The following is a 13,424-nucleotide window of genomic DNA, read 5'->3' as shown; positions in this document are numbered from 1 at the left end:
AATGTACCATCGTAACCTAGGCCAACGTAGACCACTGTACAAAAAATATTCTCATTTTTTGTCTGCATGTAGGCACTAAACACCGTCGCACTTGTTAAACGGACTTTAGCACTATTTTTTTTGTTGCATTTTTTCTAAGTTTCCATTTCAGTATCACTTGGTAACAGTTTTTGCTTCGTTAGTCATCAAACGGATCCATATATCTGTTTCCTTTATTTACAAAAAAGCTGTTTCTATGCAAAAAGATTCTAAATATTTTTGAGAAATTAGTACCTATCTATACTAATATTATAAAGCTGAAGATTTTGTTTGTTTGTTTGTTTGTTTGAACGCGCTAATCTCAGGAACTACTGGTCCGATTTGAAATTTTTTTTCAATGTTAGATAGCCTATTTATCGAGGAAGGCTATAGGCTATATAACATCACGCTACGGTCATTAGGAGCGGAGTAGCAACGAAAAATGTTACAAAAACGGGGAAAATTTTGACCCATTCTCTTAGGTGACGCAAGCGAAGTTGCGCGGGTCAGCTAGTCAGAAATAATACCGCACAATATTATATTATTATGTTCGCTTTACTTTTAAGTGTAACTATCACCCTAATTTTATCATTCTTTTGTCCATAAAAGCTTTTATTTTTACAAAAAAACCCAAAACTATTTAAAACAAACATCAAATAGTAGTACCCATTTCTTTAATACCAGCACAAAACTGCAACAACGTTCTCATAAAAATATCTGTCAACCCATTCGAAGTATATGCAACGCCTTTCGCAATGTAAATCTTTGGCAATAGGCGTTATAACCGTTACAATGGACATGTCAGTCCGCATCACGTTTGCACTAAATACGTAACAATATTGAGTCAACGAATAAATATTTGAATAACCTTGATAAATAAGGCTGTGTTCGTTTTTTGCTGGCGTTTATTTTATTATTTTCGGTGACAATAGATTGTGTGATGGAATTAGGTGCTGATGGAACTATTTTTGGTTGGAGATGAAATAGATTGTTTAGTATATAAATTTAGTGATAGATTTCCTTCGTAATTGTGTCGCCTAGGGATATTATGCCCATAGACCTTTAATCGAGTCTCCCTAGGAACTTTGTATGATGTTTACAATGAAGCCAAATTTTAGGTTACAATGTGACCGACTGCGGTGTTCTATACAATAGTTTTTATAATGATATTTTTTGAGAGAAGTCAAGAACCATGATTGAAGTAATACTAACAGCCTTCTGCTTGGAAGAAGAATAGTTATAGAATTTTCAATCTAGGTAAAGTGTAAACCAAAATGAGGCAACCTGTAATCCTGTCATCAAATCAATCGGCTTAGGGTATTTAATTATTTTTAAGTCAGTGAATAAGATATGAACCTAGCAAGGTTACAATTATAAGTAGCAACACGCAATCTTATACATTTCAAAGGTTGCAACAACAATGACAAATGAGTTTCATGCGGTTGAAATTTGCATTTAATTGTATACACTACTGCAATCCATTTATGATTTGAAAGGCCTCATGAAAAGAATTGAAAGCGACATTCAGTTGCGATAAGCTCTGAAACTGCTGAACCAATTGAAGTTCAGTTTTCACTATTGTATAGGTGACGTTTTCAGGTTATATTGAATTTGAAGACGTGACTATTGTCAGTATAGATAATGGATATATTGAGCAAAGGGTTACTAACAATGTTGAAAAAAAATCTGACACAAATACGATGTTGTAAAGCTGTTTATGTTGTTATAGTATTAGATTTTCACTTGTCTTTTATGTTTTTTTATATTTATTGTTTACTATTAGACAAGTGCGGGTTGATTTCACACACCTTGAAGAACATAATGGATAATTCTTAGTCATGTTATTGTTATTTTCGGGTTAGTTTCACCTCTAATGTAGCCTTGTGTTTGTTGAAAACATGATGTGTCTATAGAACGTTATAAAGATAAGATTGCGATTTTCTGAAGCAAACACTTACCCCTGGTTTTTGAGGTACATTTAAGCACATATAAAAATGACAGTTTGAATGGTTAAACTATTGCTAAATGTGCCTCAGAAACGCATTAGACTCCTACACTATTATCTAATACATCATCAGCAATGTTATCAACGCTTTCTCCAGCCTTCCCATCAGTTTAAGAACCGCTGTCTCCCATCACCCTGCCTTCACGTAAACCTCCATGGTTATCATGGTGACAATGTGGCGATTTCACCATGGGTTTCTCTTCTGTGACGCGTTTAACTACGCCCGTCAGATCACAAAAGATCACTGTCAAACCACTACGATCCTGATTGATTTTTTATCAATCTTTTTTAGCATCGAAGTGTAAATTGAAATTGATTCCAGCCCTTCGATATTACGTGTGAAATTAAATGTTATACATAAAAAGTAAATCAGGTTGTAAAGTTTTTTTTGCTTAAGGTATTTTCCTGGTAGCAAAATTTTTGTTGTTGAAATTAGTGTGTTGAGGAAATTGGACAAATTCTTCAGATATTTTGTTTAGGTTGAGAGAAATGCCAATTTGATGTGGTTAAAAAACTGAAGTGTCGTAGTAAATAACTTTCGTTGTAATGTCCCTGTCAATGTTGCAATAATGTATTTTTTAGGACTGTATTTGATATTTTGGCCCATATCGATCAATGTCAGGTGGGTTTGTAATTACATGTTTGTCAGTTATATTAACGAATAGGTATATTTAAAAATATTATTTGCTTTTTGTACCAGTTTGTCGCTGACCGCTGTCATTGATGTGCATTTGCTAACTTTCTGATAAAGGTTTCTCGTTCCCTTCGATTTCACAGATGGAATCCAAAACATTACAACAAACAATCACAAAGAAAATATCGAATTTAAATTGCGTGCATTTAAACTAAGTTTTTCATCGGCCGCAGCCACAACAATAATAAAAACGTCGAATGCACTCGACCGAACACCATTGACGGTGAAAATTATTACACGAACAAATTTTTTGCCTTTCTGGGCTTTAATTGAACTCAGCACCCACATCTCTTTAGAAAATTAGACCATTTCGATGGTACCAAAATCGACGGCGCTACGATTTGACGCGCAGTCGTCATCTTTGATCAACTTATTCCCAGCAATGGGAATGAAATATTAATTTGTGGAATAAAGGTGAGTACTGACACCCCATTGACCGTTTCATAAGCTCCCAACGCAGCGTGAACACTCCATAATCTAATTTCAATTTGATCCACAACTTATTAGTGGCAGCATTGGTCGATTCGACATACCGAGTGAAATTTTACATCGGTATTGTCGCTGATTCTCGATGGAGCAACAGCCTCCGAAATAACTCGACTTTAATTGAATACCGAACACGATTTTTTTGTTGGAAAAGTCGATTCGATAATTCTTGTTTTTCGTTTTCTATGTGACACCTGTTTGGAAGATAACGGTAAAAAGTGTTCGTTTTACTGTTTTCAGTGAGTGTTTTTTAATACTTTTTACCACATCGGCTGGAATTAAATGATGTTAAACGGTTTTATAAGTAATCTAAAGTGGAACAGCCGGCTGGCAGATAATTAGTAGTACTAGTCGAAAAAAACATATTGATTGAGTCTTAAAATTAACTTCTATACTGTCAGCCTGATTTATTTTTTTACTCAAAGGTATTATTTAACGGAGTTTTATTTGTAGAGCCGTTTTTGTCCAGTGAACTTGAAATGAGATATCTCTTCGGGTGCAAGATTAAAATCATTACATTTCATAAAAAATGTATTTCCTTCGTCCTACGAGTATATCTCTGTCGTCGGGTTTTATTCGTTTGTGTTCTTGGTTTGTAGGTCGGTTATATATATTAAAAGTCAGAGAGTAATTTTATATATACATGGTAGTTTGATGAACAAACTATAGCGCCTTTAAAAGTAAGAAATCTCTTTTACTTTTAAAAGCAAATGGATTATTATTTGATGAATCCCAGCAAGGACAGTTCATTTGTCAATGAAGCCATAAATGCCATATGGCATATGGCAACTGTTATAGTAAACTTTTTAATAATTTTTTGTTCTTTTTTTATCATGCTTCTTAAAGTTACTGCCTATCGAAAAACATCTTCAATAACTTCATTTACTTCTAAAATCTATTTTATATCAATTCCAACTCACCATCAGGGTTATTAGTTCCATGCTGGCTGCCTTCTTCGCTCCCAGACGCAGGACTGTTGAGGCCAGTCTGACCTGGTCTCCCAGTGAGTGACAGTCCTAGCTGCTCGGCGATCTCCGCGTGGTCTGCTTGATGCACGTAGTCGAATATACTGCTGCCCGTCATCTCTACCTGTGGACAGAAGAAGAAGAATCAGAAAAAGTAGTAAAAAAATGATTAGGAATATTCCTGAAGAATATTTTTCTTGCCAAATTCTCCCTATCTGTCATCTGTCATGTCATATTTTGGTGAGGAAGCAGCAGCTCTGGTGTCCATAAGACGCCATACCCAAAGATCAATATTGTCAATAAATTCTGTACTACAGTGGCAGTAATAATTTGCAGTCACAGAACTCAAATTTAAGGTTTTTTTTCTGCTTTAAAAAATCTTTTGTTCCTTAACTTAATCCTCTATACTTCTTAAAAACATTTCTTGTTTCCCAAAAATTTCATCTCAGAATCTCATTCAAGCATACAATTATTAGCTAATAAAAAACCAGTCTTGTACAGGAGTGCGTGTACCGTCACGTACGACGTTATGAATGAAACAATTGTTATCAAGCATCGCATAGCAGGTGGCTTCATAGAAACTAACGAGACACAACTGACGAGCTTGGTGAAGATATCGAGATTATCTCAGAGGAAGCTGAGGCTGTAAATTGAGATGATAAGGATTTTATTGTGGAAGGAGTGGATGTGGAGACAATAGGTGGATGTTTCTGAGTTAATAGTGATGCTGTACTAAGATTTGTTATAAATAAATGTAAAGATTTATAAATGCAAGTATTTATTACTACGGAGTAAGACAGCTTAATCTTTGACATGACTTTGAACTTCTGAATCATCAGAAATGGACGCATTAGGTACTAAAGTTTCAATTGTTGTTAGAGGGTAAAACCTTTTTGTTCGAAAATTCAAGAAAATATCAAAGTCCCAAAACGATAAAATCTAAAAATAAACCGAAACGTTGCGGTTGCCAACGAAACTTTCCCGATGACCCTTTCACGGCTTATTCAAATGCATCTTTAAATAAATTTATCAAATATAATTGTGGGACCTTATTACAGATTCAGTAAACGCGTATCCGCAGTCAGGCTTTGAATGTAAATACTATAAAACAATGGTGACGTTATGGTGGTCGGTTCTCAGAATGATGGTAACAATTTTATGGTGTTTACCGATTCGCCGATTGAAGGGACACAAATTTTAAGAAGCAAGATTATTTGACGTGGAAATGTTTAGGATTGATGTAGTGGCGAAGATGGAAACGTGCCACGAATAGTTATTTTAGATGTTGATAATCAAAATGCTAATGACTTTGAGTGTTTTTTGGTTCATAAAGATACAAACTATGAAAAAACTAATTCAGTATTCGTCTAGTAAAGTGTTTTACAGGTATCATTTTCATTTATTTCTGCTTACGCTTTAGGAATATTTCGTTAGTTTTTTACCACGTCTACCCAAACAAACCGTTTCGTCTCATAAGGCTAAATGAAACAAAAAGTTTGCAAGGGAAATATGATTTCCCATAGCATCCTATCAGCCTTTGGAGGCAAAGGAAGACTGAATTTAATATAGCCGAAACGTCTAACGTGAGCTTCACGTATAAGAAAGTTGTATCTACTCTTATTTACCAGGAAGTTTATGTATGTTATATTACACACACACGCGTACACACGCGTATGTGAAAGGTGTTTCGATGTTTTCGGTTGTATGTGTGCGTGTATTTGGGGGTGTGTGAGTTTGAGCATTAGAATGAAGAGCACGCGCGCGCCTGGCCCGCGACGTGACTGGCATATCGTATCGTCCCTTTCCCCCCCATCTGCCTTCTCTCTCACACCACCCCCTGCAGCCATTTTGGAAACGAATTTCCCAGTTTTCGGCTCTTTTCGCAGCGCCTTTTAATTTTGTAATGTTATTTAATTTTGCTTATGTTTTTATTTCGTTGTGCTGTTTTTGTGAATTTGTTATCTTCTGTTTTTGTCGTTGAGCGTGCATTTTAAATATCTCATACATTTTAAGTAAATTAAATTTTTCTCTTGATACGTAGAGTGGTTTGCTAGACTATTTTATGTTGGCTATTTATGCGTTTATTTCTCTTGAACAAGTTCGCAGGGTTCCATTTTATTACTGGCTTGTTGGTGTACCATTATAGGTCAAAGTCTTTTCTTCAAGGTTTTTGCTCCTCTATACTTGACTCACCATTGTCAATATTTACTTCAACACCTTTATTTTCTATACGAATATTTATTTCTATTATACTACTTTTCTAATTTAACTTATGATATTCAGGTCTACCTATTCTTCCGTTAAAAGTACAGTCATTCCCAAAAAACATCAACCATATCCCTTACATCCCAAAAAAATCACTTCAACCCTTTAAGATGGTCCGAAAATAGATAGTGTTGTAAACTAACCACGTATTGTCATAACAGAACACGTGTCATGTGTAATCTTGATCTAGTTGGTTCTTTCTAGCGGCGCCGAATATTCACTGATTAAATCGTGCTTTGTGCACGTGTGAATGAGTGTCTGTTTGTGTAGGTGTAGTGGGAGGTAGGTTGTGGAGAATTTTAATATTTTGGAGACTTTTTGAGAAATAGTAAATGTCGTATTAACATCACGGATTCATATATTGTGCATATTATTGATATTTACATGACTATTCAAATATTGAGCTTAACTTGTGTGACAAAAGAATGAAAATTTAGGTACCTAACCATTTTTCGAACAGGTGCTAGTTTCAGTTTGTAACTATTATTATTAAATCCTAACTTCTGCAATTCTGATTGTCTACATTTTAACTAAATTATTTCATTTACCGATTTAGCCATCTATCAATTATACGTCGCGTACTAACTTTATAGCTTCTTTTAATGCTTGGGTTAACTTTAGAAACCCAATTCAATAGATTCTTTAAATGACTGGAATTACTTTAAAAACCCTAAGTCTAAAAATACTCGAACCCACGTTTTTTCAAACACTTCAAGAGACTTACACATGTAATTCACATGAGATGTTATCGCGTCGTCTTTCTAGCGCCGCCAGATAATCACAGATCAAATCGGCCGACTGTACTTCGTGTGAATGAGATTTTCTTTGTCCTTTATAATATTATGTTCAGCGTTTTGTACTTATATAGTCTTAAGAGAATATTGCATTTGATTTTGTAAGTTTCTTGTAGCACTTTAATGACTTTGCAATGCAAAAAGGAGCCTGCTTAAATGTCCTTGATAGATTTTTCTACATGTTGTGAACTGTGTTTAAGCTTAATACAACTGGATTTATTTCTCTCGCTTTTAGACTACGCTTTCGTCGAGAAAAATACATGATTTTAATTAGTGCGATCACTGCTACACACACACACACTTACACACGCTAGGGGTGCTGGTAATTTTTTGACACTTGATTACTTAATAGTTCCTAAACGGCCAGCTATTGAGTGAAGAAAATTGACCTACACATAGGACATAAGGCAGTAGGACCGTGGAGTAAAATACTAAATAAATAATATGTGATATTAATACTTACTTGTGATAATCCTAAATATATAGAAACAGTTTCAGATATGTACAGGAATCTTCCGTCCGCCGCCACTGAAAGCGCGAAACCGTCCAGGGACTGTGAACAAAGGAAAAACAACAATTATTATATTATTACTAAATACCCCTTAAAGGTGCAACGATAGTACCTACAAGGTTTATTCAAAAATATTAATGCATGTGGATCATTGACATATTGAATTAAAATGGATCTTAACATAATTTTGATGATCAAAAGAAAACAACTTATAAAAGAAAAGAAGATGTGCTTAAATAATTCTCGTTTATGTCGTATGAACATTATAAAATTCTAGAAGTCGTGATCTCAAAGAACTGTGCAATTTCTCTGACCTTATTTTTTTCTATTCAATTTCTAAAATCCAAGGTGATGATTAAACATTTAACTTCCAGATCAATTAAACTGATATCTCTATACAAACGAGAACAATCAAACCTAACCTAGAATTAAGAATTTCTAAATTTCCAAAGAGCTTGAAATAATACAATTAAGCAATACTTAGGTAAAGTGAGTCACAGTAGATATTGTACTATATTTGTTATATTGTTTGATAAATAACATGTTTATTGAAAAACCACGTTTCATTATAACTAAACAATAGTTTTGTATTAAAAGTTACGTTACGGGTTGTGCGCAGGCGCTGGCGTGAAACTGATGTACAGTCAGCAGCAATAAACATTTTGACAATTTAACGTTGACGTACAAGACGTTTGTAAAGATCGTACAAAGTGGCGTTCTTTGGTCTTTGCTACTCCATGGGAAAAAGGCGTGATATTATGAATGTATGTGTATGTACATTGTAATATACTTGCACCATTTAGATAAATCTTAATAATTATTCACAATTTATTTAAAGCATCTTACTTCTTCCACTGATGTTTCAAGTTGGTGATGGTTCAAGTTAAACAAGTACCTAATTAAATGTAAAGTTGCCGTACGTTTATACACACGTATATAAAAGTTTTATTTTCATATAGCCCGTCTCATCCCTAATACCGCCCGTCTGATACTTGTAAAAGTCTCCTTCAATTAACATTATTCTTTCATTATCTCATTTATTTTTCCTAAATTATTTTCTTTTTAATATTCCAAATAAAATAGCTTAAAATTTCCTTTTTATTACTGCCTCATATTTTTTGCACACCATACTAGAAGTAATAGTTCTATATCCGAGCTCAATTCAGTGACGGTCAGCAAAAAAACGTAAACAAACAATTGTCTGACGAAAAACGAACACCACAAACTGTGATGACTAAACTTAGTACTATTCATACTAGATATGACACTACCGAATTACATGAGGTGTTAAAAACGTTTTTAACTTCTGATTGAGTAGTTTTAAAGGCTACAACAATGTAATAATTCCTAATTATGTTGTAATTTCTACATAATTTACGTTAACAACGCTAATAAGTAATTTAATTACTGATACGTATTTAAACATTTTTCGATTAATAAACTTCTATTGCTACAGAGGTACATGCCCTTATTTCTTTATGGGTAGACATAGACCCAAAGTTCTGTATTGTATGAAATATTTTAAGTTGATTGGCTTTTAAGTAAAAATAAGCTACTATAGAAAATGGTGGTATGTGTGTAATAATTCTTTCAAGATAAATAAATTCTTATAGCATTACATATGTTAATGTTAATGTTGTGTCCTATCCCGGGAGAGAACTATTATTTTTGCAGCAAATAAAATACAATGATGGCATTAGTTAAATATATATGCAATTCGTCCTCCAAGATGCCTCTGTTTAAGATGCCTCTTCCAGTTATAAAGCTCAACTTTAACATTATAATGAGATGCACGCTTCACAAAATGGTACCTCAAATATAGTTTTTAATCTGCGTTTAAACGGTACTGTGGGACAAAAACTCTGGATTACAGCCTCAATAGACTATTGTGAGACTGAACGTGGCTCTTGTTATATCAAAAGGTTAACTTTTAATCAATTTTTTGTAAGATTTTGATGTTTATTTTTAGAAAAGTTTGTAAAATATTATGTGTTTTCTGTTATAAAAAGTTTTAGTGAAGAGTAGAGAACGTTAACACTTATAACTTATTAATATGGCAATAGAAAATAAATAAAATAAAAAAATACGATCCAATAGGCAACCTCCTTCTTCTTTGCAGTCGGATAAAAATAAAGACATTTCATCCTACAAACAAAATATCCAAAACAATTTGACATTGTAAAAGTACAGCCAAGTTAAACAAACAATACCATCCGAAATCAATTTAGTTCTCGTCATTGAAACTTTAACCTTACACGTTCTTCAACATTAGAACAAGCTGCGAATAAATCACGATTCAGATTAGCACCATGAACTATTGCATGTCGCAACTAAACATGCCGTATCCATTCCTTCATGCCTGTCCTTATTTTTTCACAAAAACGTACGCCAAGTCCCGCAAAATTTGTTTTTTATACTAAAAACTGTGTAAAGTTATCACGTACTAAGCTATTTCCAGTGCAGAATAGAAACCGCACTCCCCACAATATTATAATGACAGAGAATCGATTGCAAAATGATAATTTACGTGATCGAATAAGTATAATGGAATTTTTAGAGTTCTGTTTGTATATACGGTTTGTTGTGGGACTTATTGAAATGTCAAATGAGCCTATTATCCATGATTCAATAGGTGTAACGATATGAATAAACGACTACATTTAATTAACTAAATACATTCTATTATTTGTCATTTTCTATAATAATATGTGGACGGTTACTTAAGTATGTATGCAGTTGACTCAATTGAGTTCAATACTGCTATGTTGAAAACGGTAAACTGCACGGAACCCAGTTTGCGTCATGTGATTTTTAGTAACTTGGCCGAGTTTTTTACTTAACCCTATCACAAAGTATATGTTCAATGCTTCAATTAAATTCGTTATGAAATTTCGTGAAATCTGTAAAATATAGGCTTGGTTTTTTGCGAAGTCAAGTATCAATGTATGTTGCACTACCTATTGTTGTGTGTTCATTGTGTGTTTTGTTAGCAAAAAAGCAATAAGTTGGCCAGAGATTGGTCAATGGAAAGCGAACCTGAATGTATAGGAGTGCGCTTCGAGTTTTTTGTCGTGTTGAAAGTAAACAGCTGATATGTTTCGACAACTCTTTAGAATAGTATAATAGAGCACTGATAGGTTTTATGTAAGCGATATGACAAGGTCAGGGAGTCATTTTGCGATTTATCGGACCACTTTTGTCGTATACAAATACGTTTATTAGTGGTTTTCGTAACTTTGAAGGGAAATTTACTTTGAATCAATTTATTTTCGTGATTTTGCAATGATTTCCTATTAGTTGTGGTAGTTTTTTTTTCTCATAAGGACTCTACATAGTTACTAGAACTTAAGGTTCAAGGTATACGTTGTCAAAATATACTAAGTTTTATTAGAAACTGCTAACATTTTACTTAGTTAACAGCGAGTGGTAAGTATACCATGATAAGAACTTCAACGTCCTACTTTATAAAGATAAAGGTAGAAGCAGAAATTCTCGAGTAAATTTACAATTGGGCTATAATGTTACATACCTGTAATATATGCGTTCCCTGGTGTTGTTCGAACAGCTCCATGGCCAAGCCTATTGCCGTTCTTCGGTTTTGCGCACCTGAAACAATACATAATTTTACATTAGTTAGGCATAATATTAAAATACTAAATAGCGGTTACTGTACAATTTGATGAAAATAATATAAAAGTACAATCTAAATGTAATAACTCAGAAACCAAACACTACTTGAATATTATTGATGCAAAAGTTAGGACTTTTAGGTCGATGCTTGTTCCTCAATCAGGCCAAAACCACTGAATGGTTATAATAACATTCGGCAGAGAGGCAGTTTGTAACTTTTATTAACACCCATATAGGAGCTTTTTGTCTTCTGCAAGTGGAAAACGTCATGGGCTTAAAGTTAGTGAAATAAATGTAACCATTAGGCTGCTGCGAAGGTTTGAAAATAATTTAAACAAGCTATTTTTTAAAAGTGAATCATACAAATATCAAAAGTAGGTTTCATACAAAATGTCATAGTAAAGTTCACTACTGTATTTCCAGCTCGCTACCGGTCGGTTCGATCTATCATGCGTGATCGTATCGCGAGGTGTCGGGTTGCGCCCGCGCACTCCCGACTGCTTTACGACGACGCACGAGGTTACACGACTGCTTTATTGTATGGAGAGACTCTTGAACTGGATGAAAGGTTTTATTTTGTATGGTTTTTTTGTATGTTATTGTTTTTGTTGATTAGTATTTTGTAATTTAGGCAAAGACAAAGACAGGTTTGACAAGTGTGCTAAGAAATGTATAGATGATAGTTTGATAAATCACAGGTAATGTGCATAAATGCGATTCCGAAGTACCAAGTATACTTTATGCTATGAAAAACTAATTTTAAGCACAAGAGTTCCTGTTTTAATTCTCAGTCATAGAAAATGGGAAGCACAAATATGTTATTCATTGTCTAACCGGGGATTTACAGATCAGGCAAAATCACTAGTGATTTCCCTAAGAAAATCGTTAACCTAGAAAAACTTGCAGTTTGGAAACATTTCTGCTAGATAATCTAGATTCTCAAGAGCCTGAGTCCTCATTGTTTAAGTAATCCTGTATTAGCTGTCTTAAACAATATTCACTAAAAGAATTCTTCACTAAACGAAAGTGGTCATCGGCTGCGCCTGCGCAAGGCCACGCGCGATCGTGACCGTCCGTGAGTGTTCGGCACTCGTCGTGACGTCGGCGAACACACAGACAGACACGATTTGTCGTACGAACCAAATTGTAACCACTTGTTCTAAGATGTTACTGGTCCAGGGTATTTACTGAATTTTAGAAGGTGAACCCTCCTACGAGGTAATAATTCTTAAAGATGTACTGTGTTCGATTTTATTTTATACAAAGTTCGTGAATTCGTTTCTACACAGGGCAGACGATTGTGTGTCCCCTTATATGCCTTACTTCCCGTTTTAAAAAATACCCTGGTTTTTATATTCAATCAAATAATCTTTATTAGTTAATAATGTAAAATCCTGGTATCTGGCATCCAGTGAGACTGGAAGCCGACTTCAACAAAGTTGGAAGAAAGGCTGAACGTCTATTAGTTATGTACAAAAATACAAGATATAATATTATTATTAAATACATTTTTCCTAGAGCGTTACAAGTCGTGATAGACCGATAAAGCGGGTTCGTGTAGGCTCTACATCGCTACATCCTACGTATCTCTACCGGAAGCGTGAGCATTGTCGTGACAGTCGGCTCTATTTGACGCCAGCCTCGCCGATTTACATGCCACTCTATGTAGAGTTAAATTATTGATCCTTGTTCGATTTACTTAAGAATTTGCGTATATTTTTCCAATGTTGGTTGTTAGTGTTGTTACAGATGAAAGTAATTTTATTCACTTTTGGTATAAGCTAGGTAGAACTTATTATAGTCCGACAGCTTAGTAGAGACCATTGGCATGCAATTTTTTTCTAGATTATAAATAATAGCTCTGTCTTTTTCGAAATTTTAGTAGCTATATCAAACAGGCCACCGTCAGCTGCTTAAGCTTGCGCATCGATTCAGAATTTTGAATACTTCTGCCTGCCGCGAACACCATGCCCAAGACTCTCTACTAAGTTGTCGCACTATACTATGCTTGTTATCCTCAAGAAAAAAGGTGATTGTGTACAAATAAATTTATACG

At 34.3% G+C, this 13,424-nt stretch overlaps 1 protein-coding gene across 8 annotated transcripts in view; it reads right to left on the bottom strand.

Moving 5' to 3' along the window:
- The window catches only part of trh (PAS domain-containing protein trachealess), a 187,385-nt gene that overhangs the window by 10,788 nt on the left and 163,173 nt on the right, over positions 1-13,424 (bottom strand). For all 8 annotated transcript variants that reach the window (XM_076128321.1, XM_076128322.1, XM_076128325.1 and 5 more), the window contains 3 exons: positions 11,268-11,344; positions 7,691-7,780; positions 4,124-4,292 (listed from right to left, as the gene is read on the bottom strand). In XM_076128321.1, coding sequence (XP_075984436.1) covers positions 4,124-4,292; positions 7,691-7,780; positions 11,268-11,344 — 336 coding nt within the window. The remainder of the gene's footprint in view (positions 1-4,123; positions 4,293-7,690; positions 7,781-11,267; positions 11,345-13,424) is intronic.

The sequence above is a fragment of the Anticarsia gemmatalis genome, chromosome 21 (assembly GCF_050436995.1).
Source record: "Anticarsia gemmatalis isolate Benzon Research Colony breed Stoneville strain chromosome 21, ilAntGemm2 primary, whole genome shotgun sequence".
In the NCBI taxonomy this organism is placed as follows: Eukaryota; Metazoa; Arthropoda; class Insecta; order Lepidoptera; family Erebidae; genus Anticarsia; species Anticarsia gemmatalis.
The sequence above is the reverse complement of the archived record's forward strand: the minus strand, read 5'-3'. Positions and strand labels throughout refer to the sequence as shown.